Here is a 22751-nt window from a genome sequence, read left to right on the forward strand (position 1 = left end):
GGAGTCCAAAATTCATCTTCCCTTTCCAAATTTGATCTTTGGGATACTCAAGGCTCAAGGGTTTACTCCATACAAGAATGAGCCATTGTTGGAAATTCCAAGCCAGTACACTGTTGATTCCCGGCTTTGCTTGAAAAATCATCATGATGATCGTCCACAGCTTGGCACAGTTCCTGTTCCAGTACTCAGTTCAGTCCGTGTTGCTGCACATTTTGGCTCATCCTCTGTGCCTCTATCTCGGGCTACTTCAGCGCTTGACACAGCTACTATACCTATGCTTCAAGCTCGTGTTCAGGCTTCCCAATCCACGCTTATGTACATTAAGAATGCTATTGTTTCTCTCCAAACTGCTGCTGCTGATCTTGAGAAGTCTCATCTTGTTGACATGCGTGAACTCACCCGGTTGGAGCTACTTCGAGCCTCACGTCAACCTGCTCAAGACCAAGGTCCTGCTCAAGAAGTGTCGGGCTCGGGTGATGATGAAGATGGGTTTGATTCTGACTAGGTGGTCACCCTTTGTCAATTCTTTGACAAAAAGGGGGAGTAATTGAGGGGGAGAAAATAATCCACTGTTTTTGATGCATGCCAATCCACTTTTTGCTACGGGTCTATGGATAATGACTTTTTTTGTGCGTTTGTTGAAATGGTTGAATGGTTGAACAATGGCATCTTATGGTGATGAATGAATGATGATGAATGAGTTTTATATCTCTTTGATGGTTGGTTAAGAACGTTGTTTGCGTGGAGTGTCTTGGTTCGTCTCGTGATCTATCGTGCGTGGGTATTTTCTCTAATCTTTCTTTGTAGTTATCCTCTTGGTCTTACTTGTTACCAAACTAACTTATGGCATGCTAAATAAAATATTTTATGCTTATCTTTCTTAAAAATGCCTAAGTGTGTTTGAAGGTGATTTTTGTCAAATAATTGCCAAAGGGGGAGATTGTAAGTGTACAAATGATACACGGTCCTTATGTTATTGGCTACATTATTTGTCAAAAATACACTTAGCCTATATCTAGATTTTATTAGCTTTTTGGACCGTAAGTCAGTGTGTCCACGAGTGCTGAAAGTGAAGCTGTGTCAGCGGACGCTGTCTCAGACAGCAAGGAATTAGTCCACCCATTTAAATTGTGTGGCTAACAGAATTTTAAGGGGTGTGGCTCTCTTTTATTCAAGGAGTTTTTCAGATCTAAAATTGTGAAGGTTGTTAAAGGATGCTACACTATATAAAGGAAGGCATATGAAGCTCTAAAACTCACCTTCCTACATAATACAAGTTGAGAGCTTTCACACGTGAATATTAAGAAGATCATTTGAAGATTTAATGAAGTTTTATCACTGTCTTTGATGCTGTCGTTGATGCTGAGCTGAGATGAAGAATTGAAGAATTCTTGGCTTGCAGTTTTGTCAATTCAAAAGTAGATGTTGAAGGTTGTGTGTTGGTAGTGAACCTTTGTACGTTTGGGTTGTATTCCAACTTGTGTAAACCTTGGTGCATCTAGTGGATTGGGCAAAAGCTGAGTAGCCCCGCAGATGTAGGAGTGATAGCTCCGAACTGCGTGATCAATTCTTGTGTCCGGGTTCTCTTTCTTTACTTGCGTTTTTATTTCTCGTTTGGCTTTTAGTTTATCTAATCTGGACTAAAATCTATAAAAACGTTAAATAATCCCTAAAGTATTGCATTCAAGATCCACGAAGTTATTTCAGGTTCGAATCTGCAGTCCAACACACTTTTTAGAAATCTTAAGCTATATTTTTTTCACAAACAAGACAATCAAAATACTTCTGTTACACATTCTTGTGCTAATTTATTAAAAATTAGAGGCAGAAAAAAGAGTTTATAAATCTATTATTTACCCCTTTATTCGTTTTCTAAACTTTTAACTTGTCTAGAACTAACCTAGATGCTGGTGGCGTATTAGAAAAACTTGGAGATGCCATGATTTTCTTGTGCATATTGAACAACTAATGACTAAAATAACTATTATATATGTTATAATTACTTATGGATAGCTGATCTCATAAATAAAAAAAAAAAAAACCTTTTTTACTGATCAAAATATATGCAAGAATTTTATGTAAATGATTTTAATGTCATAAAAAGAAACGAGAAAATAGAAAAGTGTTAATAATTAATTAGAGTCCCACAACAAGAGGATAATGAAAAATAATAATAAATTCATAATATATCTCTAGAAGTAGCTATTTTACCCATTCGTTAGGAAATTGTTGCAATAACATGCATGAAAAATTAATAAATTAAAGAAAGAATATATACATGCATGACTGGTATTAATTTCATGAGTTCGATTCATACTAATAGTCACTTTTAATTGAACTTATCACATATGATTTTTCTAATATAATGAGGTTTATATCTCTTGTGTTACTTGTAAATTATTACATAAGAGTAGATTCTATATCAGTAGTTGGCACATTCTGTACCTCTAACTATCATATATATGTCAGCAATTATCAAGGTACATCATTTTTATATTGGGGTTCACAATGCAATATGAACTGATACACAATTGACAATTAATAACACACATATATATAAGAGCGAGCTTCTTCAATACATTTTCATATATAGAAACTTTAATATATAAACAAGGGATTAACATTTAACATAGAGCTCCCATTCTCCCAAACGATAGGGATTAGGGACTAGGGAGGAGCTCATATTATTTAGGGATTATTTTTTGATTGATCCCATACACACACGCCCACGCAAGTACTCCATGCACCATCAATGGCGGCTTATTCATCATTCCACCTTGGAGCAGTCCATGTCGGCGCTGATCTTATACGACACGCTGACGCCGCACTTGCTGAGCACGCCGGCCGCCCTGTTGACGTCCAGACTGACGCCCTTAGCGGCGGATTTTATGCAGGAGCAGACGGCCTGGCGGTCGGCGGTGGTGGCGGCGGCGTTGTAGAGGGAATTGATGCCGCTGCAGCAGGCCGCCGGCACCTGCTTGCCGCTCCCCATGATGTAGCCCAGGCAGGGCATCAGGTCGCCGTACACGGTGCTGCAAGAGACGCCGGCCTCCGCGTACGGCGCAAACGCCACCATGCCCAGAAGAACAACTGCGCATGCTAGCTTACATTGTGTAGCCATTATATGTTTATGTATGTATTGATGTGATATGAATTTGGTTTGTTGTGATAAGAGGTGTGTTGAGATGGAGAGATCAAGCAGGTATTTATATACCAGACTTTGTGGAGTAGGTAAGCATAGTTGAGGATGATACATATACTGTATATACAGAAGGGAGACATATTGTATTGTGAATCCTAATACAAAAGTTTTATACTTTCTGTTAACACATTCTTTATATACAGTTAATACTTTTTAAAATATACACAAATAACTTGATAATTGTTGACACATAATATGATAGTTACAATATAAAATGTGTCAGCTATTAATACAAAATTTGAAAGTTATTTTTGGACCAGAATCTACATACCCATGGTATAATTTGCCAATCTTTTAGAGACGGCCTCAACCGGGAGCTTGGGTTCAGATGATTTCATGTGATAAACGTACTGAATTATTTGTACTGTGAATAGTCAAGTGATTCACAAGCGTTGAATGGTTAGCTTAAGTTATTCATAGTTAACTGACTCATATCAAAAAGACCAATACAAAGCTCCCAAATTAAAGAGTTGAACTTGAAACATTATTATAGATACCAAGCTAACGTATTTGCTCGCCAACTTGATTAGGGTTCCCCACTTACAATTTAATTGAGTTAATTCTAATTTTAGTGCTAGATTTATAGTTGGTATTCCACTTTTAGTCCTTTTTTTTCAAACCATCCTTCTTTGGTCCTAGTCTTATTGTTGAATGACCACTTTTAGTCCTCCATCAACAAAATCATTTAAATTTCGTAAAATACAAGGGCATTTAGGTATTCAATTATGATTTTTTTTTTCAAAAAATTAAAAATAAAAATATAGCATGTTAAGCCACTTTATATAAAAATGATCAAAATGATCTTATATTTAACAATATTTCAACAATTTTGTTGACGGGGGACCAATAATGGTCATGCCATAATAATACTATGACAAAAACTGGATGTTCTAGAAAAGAAAGACTAAAAATAAATTACCACCTATAAATCTAGGACAAAAAGTGGAATTAAGTCCAATTTAATTTTATACTCCACCATCTATAACCTTTTAAAAGTCTTACAAATTTATCATTATATACTATATGTTACTATGGTGTGTGTTGTGTATACATATAAAATACAGACAGCCAGTGGTCCTATGGTGTAGTGGTTAGCACTCTGGACTTTGAATCCAGCGACCTGGGTTCGACTCCCGGTAGGACCTAAAAGAATAAGTTGTTGGGAAGAATGAATATAAAAAATACAGGCAAGGAGAAAATCCTCCTCCAATAAATTCGACTAAAATGGTAATGTTATAATGGCTTATACCTTACGACTTGAATGTGGTAAAGATATTATTAACATAGCACTAAAAGTACGGCAAAAATTGTGAAATTGGACAATCGTCATCTTCTCATATGCACACCATAGATCGTGGCCTTAATGCACCATAATATAATGTTGCACTACCAACATATATTATTTTGGTTCATTTCTCCTTTTTTTTTTTTTAATGACGAGAGAATTAAAACCGGTAGTCACTACCAAAGGTATACACTAAGTAAACATTGTCTTATGATCTTAGCTGACAAAGGATCACAAGAAAGTAAACTAATTAAGGTTGGTCATAATTGACCGGTTCAAATCAATAAGGTCGAATAGGTCACTGTAACTGGAGTCAAACACTCAAACCTAACCTTGAAGTTACTAAACCAATAACATGACCAACTTAGTTGGAGTTGCCCCATTTATCCGCGTTTTGCACTATTGAAACCTTGGTTTAAGTGATATTTTCACAAAACATGGTGAAATTTAAATGCATTGGTGATATATGTTTGGGGAATTAAGTTTATTATTTAATTAAAATACTTTATATTTCACTAATATCTGCATTTTCAAATGTAAATTTTTGATTAGACCTTATTTGGGGATAGTTCTCTCAAGGGCATACAACTACTTTAGATTTTACATTTTTTCACATTGCAATTGTATTACATTTCTAGAAATGAGATTAATCAAGCTGAGTTACGATCAAATTCTATCTACTTTCTTATGGATTTGGGAGCGAATTCATTAGTTCTAGATATAACCTGACAAAGTCAAAAAAGTTGTGTTATCAAATATAGTATTGTTTAAGTGCACTTTATAAGTTGGGCAATCACTTTGCTACTTCTCCCCACCAATCTAGTGGAGATGTCGAACGTGTCATTAACATTAACTAGTTGGCATTTTTGCATATATGATCAACACTTGGAGAGCAATACCATTTTAAAGAGCTAGTATTGGACAATATATAATAGGTGGCACATCTTGTATTATATTGTGGCATGTATATAATTTCATGACCATTATCGAATGACTATTATTTTTAGTACAATTAACTAATTGATTATTACGTAACACAATAATAATCACTTTCTAAACTTTTAATACGATAAATTAACTAATTGATCAATATGTAACACAATAATTATCACTTTCAAAACTTTTAATATGATGAATTAACTAATTGATCAAATGATCAATATGTAACACAATAATAATCACTTTCTAAACTTTTAATACAGTGAATTAAACATACTTATAACATATCAAAACTGAAAAATTGAAACCTAACCGAAGACCGAAATGCCCACCCCTAATTATAACATATCAAAGTTGTCCGACCAATCTTAGTTGATCAAAGTCCCAATCACCTTGTACTCATTGAGCAATACAAATTTCTTATTCTCTAGCTCATCAGGCAGCATTACTCTAAACCCCAATCCTTGATCTAATATACATTATCAAGACCTTAAGCTATTATGAACATTTTCTCATGATGCTATCATGACACTCCATACTTTTTGCTACAACTTAACAAAAACAATGCTTGAGGCTACCTCATATTGACAATAGTGAAGGTACATCACTAAAATAAGGAATTTTCTTCAGCTGAAGCTCTTCACATTCATCTGCAGTTGCATTTATTGGATCAAAAGCATGGCAATCAGGCAAGGGCAAACCTTGTTTGATGCGACCTAGTCGCCTCGAATGTAGAACTTGCTCCAATGCAACTGGCAGCCGAACACACTGATACTCTTCGAGCGCAGAAGTTAGATTCTCCAATCCCCACTTCTCGAGGCATTTACCTAAAACTGCAGCATCCAAAACCGACATGTTTGTACTTCTCAGCCCGTGGGGAGTCGTGGGATGAGCTGCATCCCCAACCAACACCACATTATCCCAAAAAATTTTCTCCAAGGGATCAGCGTCATATATTATGTTTATAAACGGATCCTTTGTTTCTCTTATCAACCTCGCAAACTCACGAGGCCAAACCTTCTCTGCTTCTCTGTGCATATTCTTGACCATGTCATTGCTTACTTTCATAGTAACCGAAGTTCCCTGCATACAATCATCAGAGAGCGGCAAGATTCAAGAAGATAGAGCATTAATGTTAGCCAACAGTTACCAAAAGATTCATAACAATCCCGACTAATGAGAACCAAATCAAAACTACTGATTCTGTTACAATACGGTATCTGTTTATAATTACTTTCTAAACCTACTGAAGCACAAAGAGTCAATACCGCCTCCGCTGAGAAAATATACAGATTCATGATCACTGTGAGTACATAGACTGTGTTTAGACATTTGGAGACGACACTGGTTTTCATCAATGAAATTCAGTTAGATCCAAACCAAGCTATCCTAACTTCACCATAGATAATGGTTGTTTCCTTTACCAGTGTAACATTAATAGTACTAAAGTTTATGAAGTGAAAATTACCTTAAGTTCTGGTTCAGGATGATTAATGTACCAAATCCAGTTTATCCTTTTGTTCAATAGCTCATAAAGGGCACTATGAGTTCTTGATCCCAGGTGAAAGTAAAGGCACCTACCAAGATCTGGATATGCTGCCTTTAAGCCAATTATGGCTTCAGAATTCTCATTATTTGAAAAATCAAGAACCCCTCTCCATGCACAATAACCCGAATACCTAATAGGAAACTACATGCATTTCAAACACAAGGCTTCATATTGCTTGAATTCAGACTTCACGAAAGAAAGTTCATCACCTGATTCATTCACGAACCTTAGTTTGAAGTCGGGAAGGAAACTTTGCCTGATTGAAGATAAACAGCCGTCAGCAGCAACAAGCAAATCACCAACAATGGAGATCATGTCCCCAGTACTAAGGACCTTCGTTTTGACACTGACACGAGATTTGTCATCAGATAAAGAAAAGGAGAGAAATGAATGACCCCAGAATACAATATTTTGGGGCAGAGCATTATACAGAAGGCTATAGAGATCAGCCCAATAAGCTGTTCTAAAGTTGAAATCTTCATCCCTTGTTAATTTCCAGCTGATTTTCTTTTCTGCATCTGTTGCCTTGTGCTGTCAATTGTCAAAACAATCAATTTCAAGAGGATTCAATTCGGAGCATTATAATTTGTTATCAACTTACTTAGAATATGTGGTTGACTCACATCTAAAGAAGGTTAACTTTTTTTTGTTAGACCACGAGGTGTTTTGAGCAGTCCCTAACTATAGGAGTCACCTTTGAGCCCGTATTGTACTCAGACCAATCATTATTGTGTGGGCTATGATCCACACAGTTTTGTGAACCATACTATCAAATAATGTGCATTCAGTGCACAAATAATGTATTTTTAATATATTAAAAATGTACATTGTATTCAGGAAAAGCACATTAATTGAATACTGAAAATACATTATTTTGTATAATGTACGTTCAATACACAAATAATGTACTTTTAGTATATTAAAAATGTATTTTTTATTATGGTCCGCACTTACTATGTGGACCATGGTCCATATAATAATTTGTCATACTCATACTAATCGACGTTCCCACGGGGCTAGCCCAATTAAGGGTTAAAATGCTGACCAAATTGATTTTTACATACTAGAGGGAGTTTGAAATCCCGACCTCCCTTAATAATGAATACCATACAGGATAAATGGCTTTGGCCAACTCAATACTGATTGGTTCAAGATTATAGATAATCCACCATATTTTCACCATTTTCCCAAAAACAAAATCTTGGCTTAACCAGCCTTACCATCAATTACAGAGGTAAAACCTAAAATCAGTAAATAATTTTATTTGAAAGAATATACATAAGTTCACACAATCTACCAAAAGTTACTTTAAAAAATTTTACAAGAGCAACAAAAGCAAAAAGATGATAGTTTTAAGCTTACTTCGTCGATTGTGAGTGGCAAGGTGGAGTGATGAAGAAGGTCGGGCTGAGGGAGCCAAGACTCGATGAGTTTCCGGGCCAAAGGGTCGAGTCCGAGTCCGGCGCCGGTGAGACTGCCGGTCGGCGGCGCAGAGGTTTTCTCCACCACCACCACTTCCCAGCCAGCTCTGATGAGCGCGTGCGCGCACGATATCCCTGCTATGCTTCCCCCTACCACCACAGCCTTGCCTTCTCTCTTTCCTTCTTTCATTTCTCAGCCTCAGTGCCTCACACAAACTAATTTTTACTTTTTACAAATTAACAAAATTTTATATAAAGTGAAATTCATTTTTGTTTCTATTGTTATAGATGTGTTTCTAATTTTAATTTACCTTAATTAATTTTGTCACATTACCATTACTGTTATTTAAAGTATTTCACTTTTAGTTCACAGTTAATATTTTCGTCAGTTAGCTGTGTATCAGAGGCATTTTCGTCTTTTTATGTTTATCTCTTCTTCTTTAATTAGCCACTTGAAATCTAAAAGTGATTACGAATTAGATCAAAATTAAAATGAAAACTTTATACATGAGACCAATATAGCTGATGTCAATGAGTAATTTCTACTTTTGGTCCCACGAGTATGAGACAATTTCCACATTTGATTCTTGACTATTAGAATTTATAAATTTAGTCCCACGACTTTTAAATTCATGTCACATTTGGTCCTTCCGATCAAATTCCAACCACCGGTGAAATTTTCTCGCGAGCAAATTATTTTAAAGGCAAAATTATCCTTTTATTAAAAATATATATATATTCCCCCAAACCCTTTCTTTCTTCCCACCCTCATTCCCCTTCCCCTCTTTACCATTTCCCATTCTGTTTCTTCTTCTTCTTCTAGATTCTTTCATCTCCCATCTCCCACCACTAACTGGTAAACATGCATCCCAAGCAGCATTTATATATAATTGATGCAACTCTAGTTATAAGCTATATATATATATATATATTAACAAATATGAAAATATATTATAATATGTAAATTACAAAAATAAAAACAAAAACAAAGCCGAAGTCGATTTCTTCAATGAATAGAAGAAGCAAATATAATATATGGTTCAAATCCAAGTTCTATTCCCTGACACCCTGGAAATTTGAAACATGGTTACTATCAATAAATTCAATATATGATAAAATGTCAAGTAAGAAATTAAAGTCATACTAGCGGCAACGTTTGATAGGTTCTGCATCCATGCATTAACCATGCATGACTTCATGCTTAGCTTATCCATTATGTAAGCTCAGGTTAATAGAATTTCAATATTACTTTGACATTTTAATTTTGTTTATACAACAAGTAAATATATCTAAAAATTTGAAGCGAATAGCATAATGACACTTGTGATAGTAGATAGTAATACCTTATTAGGAGCAATCCTAGCTGAGTTGATTAGACAATTGGTTTGTTAACTACAAGATTCCAAGTTTAACTCTATGTGGCTTTGGAGCACCTGAGCGGTATATTGGCTTGTTTGGTTTAATTCAATCAAATTTTCGTCAACTATGAGCAATCTAGACTAGTTTACCTCATTGTAATTCTTGCACCTTAGTTTACCTCATTGTGATTCTAGCACCTTCAGGTAATTATTGCAGATTTTTTTAAATCAATGTAATAACTGATCGTACGGACAACTCGGTTTGTTTCTGAGTGGTAAATTGTGGATAAGAACACGTGATCGAGCCTGGGCAACCATAACGTATTAATCTTAATGAGTAAGATTAAGATGCAAAGTGTAACATTAAGTCATTTAAAATGAATATTTAGTTCATTTAATGTAAATATTGTTGAAGGTAAACATTTCATGGAACTCCATAAGTCCTGCTTGAGGCTACCTCACATTGACAATAGTGAAGGTACATAACTAAAATAAGGCATTTTCTTCTGCTGAAGCTCTTCACATTCATCTGGAGTTGCATTTTTTGGATCAAAAGTATGGCGATCAGGTAAGCGCAAACCTTGTTTGATGCGGCCTAGTCGCCTTGAATGTAGAACTTGCTCTGATGCAACTGGCAGTCGAATAGACTGATACTCCTCGAGCGCGGAACTCAGATTCTCCAATCCCCACTTCTCGAGGCATTTACCTAAAACTGCAGCATCCAAAACTGACATGTTTGTACTTCTTAGCCCGTGGGGAGTCGTGGGATGAGCTGCATCCCCAATCAACACCACATTATCCCAAACAATTTGCTGTAAAGGATCAGCATCGTATATTACATTCAAGAAAGGATCCTTTGTTTCTCTTATCAACCTCGCCAACTCAGGAGCCCAAACCTTCTCTGCTTCTTCGTGCAAGTTCCTGACCATGTCATTGCTCACTTTCATGGTAACTGAAGTTCCCTGGATATGATCATCAAAGAGTGGTAAGAATCAAGAAGATGGAGCATTGAAGTTAGCCAACATTTACCAAAAGATTCAGGTCCCAATCCCTTGGGAGGAGCAGGGAGTGGGTGCAGAAGAACATAATGAAAAGAACCAAAACAAGTGTACTAATTTTTTATTTTTTTTCTTGTGACGAGGAAAACCCGCAGCTACTACCCGACAGTGTGTACTAGGTAAAACCCAATTTGTGACCCTAGCCGGCAAAAGACCACAAAGAGGTAAACTAGCCTAGATTGCCCATAGCTGATCTGCTCAAACTAAGAAGGCCAATAGGCCGCTCCCATAGGAGTCGAACTTGGAACCTTATGGTTACCAAACCAATAGCCTGACCAACTTGGACGGGATTGCCCCAAGTGTACTAATTTTTAAATCACAAGGAATGCATGATTTTTGAGAATTTAGGTTGCTATATAACCTTGAGAAAAGAAACAGATTCATGATCACCGAGCATTTGACTGCATTTAGATATTTGGGGATGATCCCGGTTTATGATCAATGAATTTCAGTTAGATTAAAACCAGTAATCTATCCTAACTTCACCATGTAATATTAATAGTAAAGTTTGTGAGGTGAAAACTACCTTAAGTTCTGGTTCAGGCTGATTAATGTACCAAATCCAGTTCATCCTTTTGTTCAATAGCTCATAAAGCACGCTATGAGTTCCTGACCCCATGTCAAAGTAAAGGCACCTACCAAGATCTGGATATGCAGCCTTTATGCCGATTATGGCTTCTGAACTCTCATTATTTGAAAAATCAAGAACCCCTCTCCATGCACAATAACCTGAATACCTAACAGGAAACTACATTATCAAACACAAGGTTTCATATTTCTTGAATTCAGAGACATCAGGAAGGAAAGTTCATCTCTGATTCATACACGAACCTTAGTTTGAAGTCAGGAAGGAAACTTCGCCTGATTGATGATAAACAGCCATCAGCAGCAACAAGCAAATCACCAACTATGGAGATTGTGTCCCCAGTATTAAGGACTTTCGTTTCGACACTGACATAAGATTTGTCATCCGACACTGAAAAGGAGAGAAATGAATGACCCCAGAAGACAATATTTTGGGGCAGAGCATTATACAGAAGGCTATAGAGATCAGCCCAATAAGCTGCTCTAAAGTTGAAATCTTCATCCCTTGTTAATGTCCAGCTGATTTTCTTTTCTGCATCTGTTGCCTTGTTCTGTCAAAAAACATCAATTTCAAGAGGAATTTATTCAGTCAAGTCCTTATGATGCCCCTGGTCCAGAGACCATTATTTCAAGAGAAACTGAGAAAGTCCTTAGTCTTCCTGATTGGCACCATTGTAGATTTTGATGTAATGTTAAAATGAATATTTCCCCCTAAGTTAATCAAAAATCACAGCTTTGTATACAATACTTTGTAATCAACTTACTTAGAATATGTGTTTGGATAACAGTTTACCAGAAAGTTACATTTATCTTTATAATGATGAATGCAGGATAAATAACTCTGGCCAATTCTACCCTGATAGCTGTTAGTAGGTTTGACTAGTTGATAACATTGTAGAAAAGTATTTGGTAAATTAGTTGTTATCCGATAACGGATTACATACAGAATGACTTTCTCAAAAAACTTATATAGAAAAAGCTACTTTGAACACCTTTTTAAAATTTAACATTTTGGAGCAATAAATTGTATCAAAAGATATGATTGTTTAACCAAGTAAAAACAGTTAATAGTGACCAAATAAGTCAAAATTAGCTCCTAGGCTAACTATTTTACCAAACTGGGTTTAATCTTATTCAATCGACCAGTACATCATTTACAGTGGTAAGAATTAAAATCAGCAAATGAAATTATTATAAAAAATATGCATAAATTCACACAATTTACCAAAAGGAATTACAGAAGAGTTAAACTAGAGCAACGAAAGCAAACGGATGATAGTTTTAAGCTTTGTTTTTGCAGGACTTACTTGGTCGATTGTGAGTGGCAGAGTGGAGCGATGAAGAAGATCGGGCTGAGGGAGCCAAGATTGGACGAGTTTCCGGGCCAGAGGGTCGAGACCGAGTCCGGCGCCGGTGGGACTGCCAGTCGGCGGCGCGGAGGTTTTCTCTAGCACCACCACGTCCCAGCCTGCTCCGATGAGCGCGTGCGCGCAGGATATCCCTGCTATGCTTCCCCCTACCACCACTGCCTTGCCTTTTCTCTTCCCCCCTTTCATTTCTCCGTCTCAGAAATCCACAAAAACTTTTTATTTTTATTTTTTTATTAAAGGATGATAATAATGTATATCTAATTTACCAAAAATTTTGCAATCAAATTCAAGGTGAAAAGTGTATTGTGACTTCTGAGGTCAACCAAGTAGCTTGGGAGGGTCAAACTTAAAATCTTAACATATCAAGTTAATAATTCGATTAATTAGATTGGAGTTGTCTCAACATTTGTATGTTCAATTTTATTTCTTCACTAAAAAGTTTTTAACATTTTTGGAAATAATATAAATAAACTTCTTTGTAATTATGAATTATTAATTGTGTTTACAAAGATGTGATTGTTATTTTCTATTCTTTTTAACTTTCAATTTGTATTTGTTATTACATTTTCTTATTCTCTTTTTATTTAAACTATATGCATATATTATGGGCAAATTATTGTGTGGATCACGGTTTAAAATTATATCGTTTAGACATTAAAAAAATTTATGCTTCGTGCGCTTATATGTTGGAATAATGAACCTTCTGAGGTAAAATAATGTATTTTATCAATTAGAATAATGTATTTTATGCGTTAGAATAATGTACTTTATGTGTTATAATGAAATTTCTAGAGTAAGATAATCTACTTTATGTGTTAGAATAATGTACTTTTTTATGTGTTGGAATGAAATTTCTAGAGTAAGATAATCTACTTTATGAGTTAGAATAATGTACTTTATGTGTTTTTGGATCGTGGTGCATATAGTTGTGTGGATCTTGGTCTATGCAATAATACTTGTATATATGACCTTACTTAGGGATATCAAAGTGGGCCGAAACTCACGAATTGACCCACACCTGTGATGATGTTGGTTAGGGCCATAGAAAGAATGGCCTGCAAAAATGTGGGCGTAACGAGCCTGACCCATTGTGACCCACAACCCAATCGGGTCAGGCCTTATCAATTATTATTTTTTTTTTTTGAAATAGTCAGGCCTTATTTATTTATTTATTAAAAAAAACACGTTGGCCCCCCAACCCTCGCCTCGTGAGACAGACTAGGATCATCTTAATACTAGTCCGCAAAAGCTTGCAAGAAATTAGGCTCGCAATGGGGCGGGCTAGCCCGCTTTGACAATACTAACCTTACTAATTAATATTAATGTGCATTAACAATTTTTTTTAACTATCGTACTTATTACTCCGTATTAAATTAAATTAGCATATGCATTGAGTAATTGTTAAGGTGTAATAGATATGATGGGTGATAAGTGTTTATTTGTCCATATTTTTCTCCCTTGTTATTAGATCATTTTGTTTGCTAACCATTCCAATTTTGAGATTTAGTGCTTATTTGTGTACTGTTATTTTGCAAGGAGTAGAGTTGGAAAGCATTGGAAGCAAAGATGAGCATTTTCATGTATTTTGGTGGGCATTGGAATCAAATAGAGGTCAAATATGAAGCTATGGAGATTGATGCAACACTTATAAGGGAGCCCAAATGTGGTGTTTTCAATGGTCTTGGTCATTTAGGCAAACCAAAATAAAAGAAGAGCAAAGGATCTAAGGCATTGCAATTTTTGCTCATTTTGACCACTATTCAGTTATTTGACCATATCTTAGTCTAGAAATGTCTAAATGATATGATTCTTGCGTCATTGAAAAACCAACTTGAAGGGGTACAACTTTGTTGAAGACTACAAAGGACAATGAAATAGTTTTGAGGATGAAAAATAGCCTAAAAGTCAAAGTAGTTGCACAAAATTCTACTTACAATGAAAAATACAATTTCTAGAGAGTTGGGAGTTGGTACACGGCCACTTACACGACCGTGTAGGTGGCCATGTCACCTATCCCCTGTTTACTATTTACGCGTGATTCCAACATTTCTACTCGGTTTTGACCCATGGTTGAACCCTAGACACTCCCCTTTAGTTCTTTTTATATTTTTAGGTTAGACTAGGCTTAGATTTATGTTCTTTAACACTTTTGAAGATTGTAATCTTGGATTTGAAGCTTGGATTCCAACATTTCAAGATTCCACCATCCAATTTCAATAGAGAAGTTTTCTTTCCTTTTATCTATTTCTTTTGCAAGATGTATGTTTATTACTTGTGCGTTTGTGTTCTTTATGCTATTTAATCATGAGTAGTTAGTTTAAGGGCTTGAGTTAGAATTGTATTATCTATCTTGATGCTTAATTTGTGAATATTGCAAAAATGTGAGAAAAACTCTAACCTTGGGTTCATTGTGTTTGTGAAGGTTTTCTGTTTTTATCTTGTTTATGATTGATGTACACATTCATTGGCATATATTTGGAGGATTCCTTGCCTCAATGATAGTTGGGTGATGAATTCCAACCACCTTTTGCATAAACCAAATTTGCTTATATGAAAAGACAATGATTAAAAATCGTTGTTTTTGCGCGAGACTTACAACAACACCGATTTCAACAACATAAATTTTACCTTAAAGCTAGACAACTGTTTTTAACTGTTGTCTATGAGCATTTTTCTTGTAGTGGTGACTTATAAACTAGGATTCCTACGTGCATTCCCGCTTGATTCTTGGTTATTTGTTCTCCCTAACCTCGTAGGTTGTTGAAGCATCTAGATGATAATGCCCCTTTAACTTGAGTCCTATTTCTTTATTTTGTGTTTATCTTTGTGTATATGTGTTAGTCTTACTATTTACTTAAAATTGTTGTTTGCTTAGCTTCTTGTTGATTTCCTTATGATAGTGCCTAGTTGTGATTGCATATTGCGTGCCATAAACCCCAATTCTCTGAGGACGATATTTCACATCAGTACACTCACCATCACTCATTTTTACTACAATCAATGAGGAATATACCCTGGGGTATAAATCCCCTCGAACCGTACACCTGGTTGGTATTTGCCACAGTATACAAAAGGGGTCATTTCCAACCTTAACTGACCAATGACCCCAAGTAGCCTGGCCTAAAACTACGTCCAAGTACGATGAGAACTGCAAATAGCATGCGTGGCCCGAAGGCCGAACCCGATTAGTTAAGGTCGCCAACTAACTACTACCGTCTTTTAATTTGTTTTTGTTTTTTATTTTTGTTTTACAAAACACCCCAGAGTTGAATTGTAAGATTGTGAGAAAGATGTGTCTACATCAGACTAATCAATGAATCCATGCAACATATATCAGAGATTTAATTTCCTTTGCCACTTGTCTACGACTATAATTTTATGTATTGGTTAAGAAGTTATTACATTGTAATAAGTCAATGGCTACTTATGGCTTCATATACTTTTTCAAAATTTCCTTTCTAGAAAAATATATAATGGACGAATTCTAATTGTTAAAGTTGGTATATTTATGTTTTATTAAATTTGAGGACCCAATAAGTTTTGGTACATCCAATCATTAAGATTGAAAATGTCATTTAGTGTCTAGTAGTTATTTGTTCACTTCCAACATTTGAGTCATTTGGTTGTACTGTTATTCAATAGTGTTGAGTTTATCCGGATTTAAATTTTCAATTGAGATTATTACTCTTGCCAATACCTTCTTAATCAAGCTCGTTTCATAAAATATTTTTAGTACAATTTATTTTTTTATATGATTTGCAAACTATTACACATGAGTAGATTTACTCAATACACATTTTTGAATAATGACTATTGGTACTATAAGAGACTCACATTCTCTAATACTGAATATATTTAAACTCTCAAATCACTAGTAGTAGGGATGTTAATGAGGCCCAGCTTGCCCCATTAGGCCAGCCCCACCGTGGGCTTTTATGGTAGGTCGGCTCGCTAAGGCCGCGACTAAGACTATGCAACTCTAGCGCACCTCATATAGGCACGATCGTGAGTCCCGCTGGCCAACTTAAAAAATTTTATTTAAGAAATTTATTATAGTATCATTTTATATTTTAATAATTTAACATAAATAATATATATTACATTCTTTTGTATTTAAAATTAAAAACAATAATTTTTTATGTTGTGTGTGTATGTGTGTATATATATAATAGTAGCCCGCAGGTTGGCCCGTAACCCACTAACTCGTGTAGCCCACCAACCCCCGCAGAGGGTTGTTATGGCCGTGGACCCACCTTGCAAGGTGGACCTAGGTCCAATACGACGCTGTTTCATAATTAAAAAAAAAATTAACGGCATTAACGACTCCTCATCGCAACAGAACACAAACTCTACATTCACAGATCCTATACTCTATATTCACAATTTGAAAACTCCACATTCACACATAACATGCTATATGTTTAGTAATTATAATACCACTCTTATGCATTCACACATTCAAAACTCTATATTCACAGGTCCTATTCTCCATGTTCAAAACTTGAGAACTCGACATTCACACATTACAGGACTACAAGTTGCTAGAACTCTGTTAACTCTACTACAGATTCACACATTCATAACTCTACATTCACAAATTCTATACTTCATATTCACAATTTGAAACCTCCACATTCACACATTTCAGGGCTGCTAAAACTCTGTTAACTCTACTACAGATTAACATATTCATAACTCTATATTCACAAATTCTATACTCCATATTCACAATTTGAAACCTCCACATTCACACATTTCAGGGCTATATGTTTAATAATTAAAAAAACAAAAAGGTGAAACGGCGCCGTATTGGACCCAGGTCCACCTTGCAAGGTGGACCTGGGTCCACGGCATAATTTGCCCCCCCGCAGGTTAAACTTGCAAGGTTAACATTTTCATGGGTTAAAAGTTCTAGGTCCTAATCCGTTAAATTGAGAGATAATTTAAAATTGAATGGTTCACAAACTTCGGCCCACTTTGATACCCATAAGTAGGAGCGAATCAACTTACTTCATTCTTCACCCAATCTATTTCTTGCCATTTTTCAACGGTTTTAATATTACGTATTGATTAAGAAGTTATCACATGCATCTATAATAAGTCAATGACGACTAATCTATTAAGAAATTATCACATGCATCTAGAAAAATACATAGCTGATTCAACTCTACCTATATTACGCAATATGTATAACAACAAAGTATAAAAAAAAATTATAATAATATGTAAAGTACAAAAATAAAAACAAGTTAAAAATAAAGCCAAACAAGGTCGATTTCTTCAATGAATAGCAAATATGGCGAGCGCCGGGCGGCAGATCAGACCGAGTCTAGCATGGCACATGGTCCATATGGAAGGTCCATAATTCTCTTACACCCTGGAAATTATCAACTTTGTTATTATCAAAATGATAAAATGTCAACTAAGAAATTAAAGTCATATTAGAAAATGGCAAAGTTTGATAGATAGGTTCCGCATCCATGCATTAATCATGCATGATTTCATGCTTTGCTTATCCATTATGTAAGCTAATGTTACTAGAATCTCAATATTACGTTGACATATTAATTTTGGATCACGATGAAAACTCTCATACACGAAGTTACACACTGAATAATTAATTAAATGATGTAACATTAGTGCGTGTAAGTTTGTGTATAATAATAATTTGTAAATATATATAATGTACATTATTCAAAATAGGAATGATGTTTTTAAGAAATAAATAAATCAATGTTAATTAACATATATGGTATTATTTTTGGAGGGGGGAAATAGCATTTTGAATCATAGGAATTAACCAACAATATTATTTCCCCTCCTTGAAATATATAGGCCTGTTGGGTAACTATTAGTCAATTTTGACTTTATTTGACCACTATTACTCTTCTATTAGTTGTTTGACTTGGTTAAACAATATAATCAATATGAATGTTTGATTAATTAGTGTTTTTATAACAGTTTATTACTCTAAAAATGTTAAAATGTTAAAAACTACTCAAAGCAGTTTTTTCGATCAATTTTTTGAGAAAGTCATTTTGTATATAATCAACTATTAGCTAACAACTAATTTATTAAAACACTTTTCTAGAATCAACTAATGTTATCAACTTGTCAAAACCCACTAACCCAATCACTATCAAGTAACACAGCTATTTACCAAACACCCACGTAATATTTTGGATAATAATAATAATAATAATAATATTATTATTATTATTATTATTATTATTATTATGATTGCCCATCCACCAGTTGACTAAACGTAAAATTTGAACACTTTAAATAAATAATAATAAAAAATTCGACGGCAGATAAACTAATTAAACTAACTGAAATGAGCCGTTGACCAAACAATGAGATGGAGGATGGGGGGAGCACTTACTGTTGAAATTCAATATTTAACGAGGGGGCCGAGGGATCGGCAATGGCGGCGAAAGCGGCGTTAGAAAGAACCATGGTGGTTCCGGGGCGAGTTGACTTGGAAACCGAGGATTGCGCCCGATCCACGATCCGAATCTGAATGGTCTGACCCGCTTTACAAGCTTTGGGCAAAACCGAGCTTATGCAGCTCACCAAATACTGCCTCCCACAAGATGCGCCGTTGTCCCAAATGCCCTCGCCGGCCGCCGCGAAATAATTGCTCGACGGAAACTGCGACGCCCCGCTCCCAAAGCAAGCCGTCGCTGCACATTAATCAAAAATAAAAAATCAAAACCCCAATACCTATCAACAAAAGGCAAAATCCTTAACTTCAGGACCCACACTTCGACTGGACTGAATTTCTGGAGGTGATAAACTACAATGAGTTAACAGCTCGTTAAGGTGCCCAGAAGAAGCCTACTACATTAGTATAACTCCTACACTGGGCTTGATTAGAACTCCAATACTATTCCATTCTAATGTATGCTTTGAATTCCCTAAGAACACTTTGATATTTGGAGATGGATGTCAAAAGAAGAAGAATCCGATTAACTTACGAGTGTAAGGTGGGCTATACTGGCTTGTAGTCCCTATATCAGCACATGAAGGAGGAGATAAGAGCACAAGAATGATGAAGAGAAGGAAGATGAGGGAATGGAGGTCTGACATTCTGAGTATCATTAATGGAGAAACGATTATATTATTACAGGGTTTGTAAACTTGGGATCAAGGAAGACAAAGAAGTTCCCTATATATCTTTATATATACTGTACTCTTCAGTCTTGCCTTTAAAAAAAAAATAATAATAAATATTTTTTTTTTGAAATATATTTATTTTTAAATATAGAAAGTATAATAATTGTATCTTAGAGTTCAAACCTGTCAGAGTATATATGATAGATATATTAACCGTGGATCCAGGCCAGGCCAAAGCAAACCAACTTGAAGTCTTGAATGAAGATGGAGAGCCGACTCGGGCGAGATCGGGCCAAGGTGGACAAGGCCGACCACGAGGTCGGCCATGACTCGGTCTCACACTCTCACCCATCATGGTCAGCTACGTCATGATGAGGCTCGACTGGAAAGGTCGGCCTTTGTGGTCGACCTCCCAAGGCGGTTGAGCGAAGGCCTATTCTCGTGGATCACAATATTTTCAAGGAGTTGGTTAGACTTACTACTTTAAATGAGCATCCTTTGTCCTCATTTAGGACATATTCATCTTCATCTTATCTTATATATCACAGTTGTTCTTGTAATCATCTCACACAAATCTTTAATACAAGGCACTATATTTCCTACTCTATATCTTGCCTTTTTTATTTATTCTTTAATTATTGGTTTAGTTAATTCGGGTCGCCCCCGTTAATTTATTCCATCATTAGTACTTTCATTGAGAGCTCGACATACGAGCTTGAGCGTGCTACCTTTTTTTTCCAACCGTCCATAGCAATGGTGATGTCCAATTCATGCAACTCTCATTGCTCCTGTAACACCCACCTCAGCCAGAACGGGAACAACCTTAATGGGATTGCGAGATGTCAAACCCTTTCCTTGTGGTTGGTGGGAGACATAAGGGATCAACTCAATACAACTGCAATGGTGGGTTGGCTCCACTCGTCTATCCACAGCTCCGGGCCTCTAACAGTCACGATCTAACAAGCTACAACCTTGCTAACCCGACCCGGCCCTTTCGTTGAGGGGCTCCAAGAAGTAGTGTAGCCCCCTCCACTCGGCACCTGGGCATCACATGGGGATGTGCAAGGGTACCGACCCTCACCCTTCGAGGCGAAGCATGACGCCGAGCACCCGACTGGCCGACCCGCGAATACAAGGACCTCAAGTTGATGGGGAGGTCAATTTGCCCCAACCATCAACACGACATGGAGGAGGAGGAACTAACAAACCTGAGCTCTAGCTCGAGCTAATGTGGAGGTTAATTCGCCTAGTGCGACCCCAAATGTATATCTACCGCAATTCAATGAGGGGAAAGTGTCTAAGCTCGTCTTACTTTGGTTCATGGCTGACCTCAACTTGACCGAATCATACTTTTTGTCAAGCACACATTGAGGGACATGTCCTATCTTGGATGGACATGCACACTCAGCTAATGCCTGCAGGGTTACTTGCACACACATCAAATGCCTGCAGGCACGTCTGACTTATATTAATTAATTAATTAAATTTTTTTTTGAAGGTTGATAATTTCACATGGCATGACTACTTTAATTAACAAACTTATCAAAAACTCAAAATCATTGAGTTTGCTCTAACACGATTACTTGTATCTTAATAGATAGTATTTTGAGTGACAAGAAAAACACACATTGAGTAAACTCTACTTTAATTTGTGACCCTAGTAGGCAAAGGCTAATAGGTCATTCTCACTGTGAGTTAAACTTGTAACATTTTAATAGCCAAACAAACAATATGACCAATTTGATGATTGTTTACAAGGTAGTACGTATTTGTTCTATACTTTCTCAATCTTGGTAATAGAGGTGTTATCACACTACATAATAGAATTTTGATTTTTTTTTTTTTTGGCATTTTCATTGTGTACGTACTTGCATATGTTTGCAGTCGTAGACTCGTAGATTAGTTTATAGGTTTAAGTGGTTAAACTAATAACAACAAACCATATAAGGGTTACAGAGAAATTAAATTAGTCATTTTCATTATCTTTAATTTCAATGTGTTCTAGAACAAAATTACTGCTCTACTACGTAAAATAATCAGAGATAATATAACCGGCCTAGGTAAAAATTGTCTTTTGGGAAAATGACTTATACATAATAATATTGTGTAACATAATTATATCATGTTAAATTTCAAAGATTATATAGTCGGCCTATGCAAATACTACCTTTGGGAAATTCAGTAAAAAATGAAGAAAAGATTAAAAGGTAATTATTATTGGTGAAATAATTGATCTGTTTACAATAATCAATAAAGTTAACACGTTGTGGTGTGTCAAGTTTGTATACTTGCATGTTAGGGGAGATTTGTAGAGCAAATAATAATGAATGGATTAACTAATAAATTAACTATGTTATTAAACATCATAGAAGTAGATCATTGGCTTTATAGTGAGAATTGGCCCTATTCACAAGGTACTTTGGGGGCTTAATGCGGGAAGATTTTAGACTTGTAAAGATAAAATGGCTCTTCTTGAACTTGGAGGCGTAGTTAGATTTTGAAGTAGGGTACGTGGCTACCGAATACCATAAAAGGAGACGTTGACTCAAAATGTCAATTAAGATTTTTCACCTGTCACTTTTTTTTTAATGACGAGAGAAATTCACAGGAACCACAATCACTATTCGAAGGTGTTTATTGGATAAATATTACCTTTTGACCTTAATCGACAAAGAGCTACAAAGAAGTAAACCAACTTAGATTGCTTATAGTTGATTGCCGGTTTAACCCAAAAAAAAACTAATAGGTCGTCACTCCAACTAAAAATCGAACTTGAAGCAATCAACTAATAGTCCGCACTTTGCCACATTTTAACAAAATAAAACAAATATATGTTGACTTTTATAACTAATAGTTGATTAAAAA

General features: G+C 35.7%; 4 protein-coding genes and 1 non-coding gene across 5 annotated transcripts; 1 reads left to right on the forward strand and 4 right to left on the reverse strand.

Annotated features, from left to right (window-relative positions):
• Positions 1-2521: 2521 nt before the first annotated feature.
• Positions 2522-3171, reverse strand: LOC116007360 (non-specific lipid-transfer protein 1-like). Its single transcript, XM_031248022.1, has one exon. It carries the CDS (start codon positions 3119-3121, stop codon positions 2768-2770), a length of 354 nt encoding a protein of 117 aa, XP_031103882.1. The 5' UTR covers positions 3122-3171; the 3' UTR covers positions 2522-2767.
• A 1104-nt stretch (positions 3172-4275) lies between these two features.
• Positions 4276-4347, forward strand: TRNAQ-UUG. The gene has a single exon. It is a non-coding gene; the product is annotated as a tRNA-Gln (tRNA).
• A 1304-nt stretch (positions 4348-5651) lies between these two features.
• LOC116005960 (6-hydroxynicotinate 3-monooxygenase-like) lies at positions 5652-8586 on the reverse strand. The gene is made up of 4 exons (XM_031246192.1): positions 8338-8586; positions 7202-7506; positions 6895-7105; positions 5652-6509 (listed from the first exon to the last, which is right to left on the reverse strand). The coding sequence occupies exons 1-4, from the start codon at positions 8584-8586 to the stop codon at positions 6006-6008; spliced, it is 1269 nt and encodes a 422-aa protein (XP_031102052.1). The 3' UTR covers positions 5652-6005.
• Positions 8587-10092: 1506 nt separating this feature from the next.
• Positions 10093-12965, reverse strand: LOC116006131 (6-hydroxynicotinate 3-monooxygenase-like). Its single transcript, XM_031246406.1, has 4 exons — positions 12705-12965; positions 11644-11948; positions 11339-11549; positions 10093-10716 (listed from the first exon to the last, which is right to left on the reverse strand). The coding sequence occupies exons 1-4, from the start codon at positions 12951-12953 to the stop codon at positions 10213-10215; spliced, it is 1269 nt and encodes a 422-aa protein (XP_031102266.1). The 5' UTR covers positions 12954-12965; the 3' UTR covers positions 10093-10212.
• A 4962-nt stretch (positions 12966-17927) lies between these two features.
• LOC116005485 (EG45-like domain containing protein) lies at positions 17928-19907 on the reverse strand. The gene is made up of 3 exons (XM_031245689.1): positions 19748-19907; positions 19153-19453; positions 17928-18144 (listed from the first exon to the last, which is right to left on the reverse strand). Exons 1-3 carry the CDS (start codon positions 19869-19871, stop codon positions 18138-18140), a joined length of 432 nt encoding a protein of 143 aa, XP_031101549.1. The 5' UTR covers positions 19872-19907; the 3' UTR covers positions 17928-18137.
• Positions 19908-22751: the final 2844 nt, after the last annotated feature.

This window comes from Ipomoea triloba, chromosome 15 (assembly GCF_003576645.1).
Source record: "Ipomoea triloba cultivar NCNSP0323 chromosome 15, ASM357664v1".
Lineage (NCBI taxonomy): Eukaryota > Viridiplantae > Streptophyta > Magnoliopsida > Solanales > Convolvulaceae > Ipomoea > Ipomoea triloba.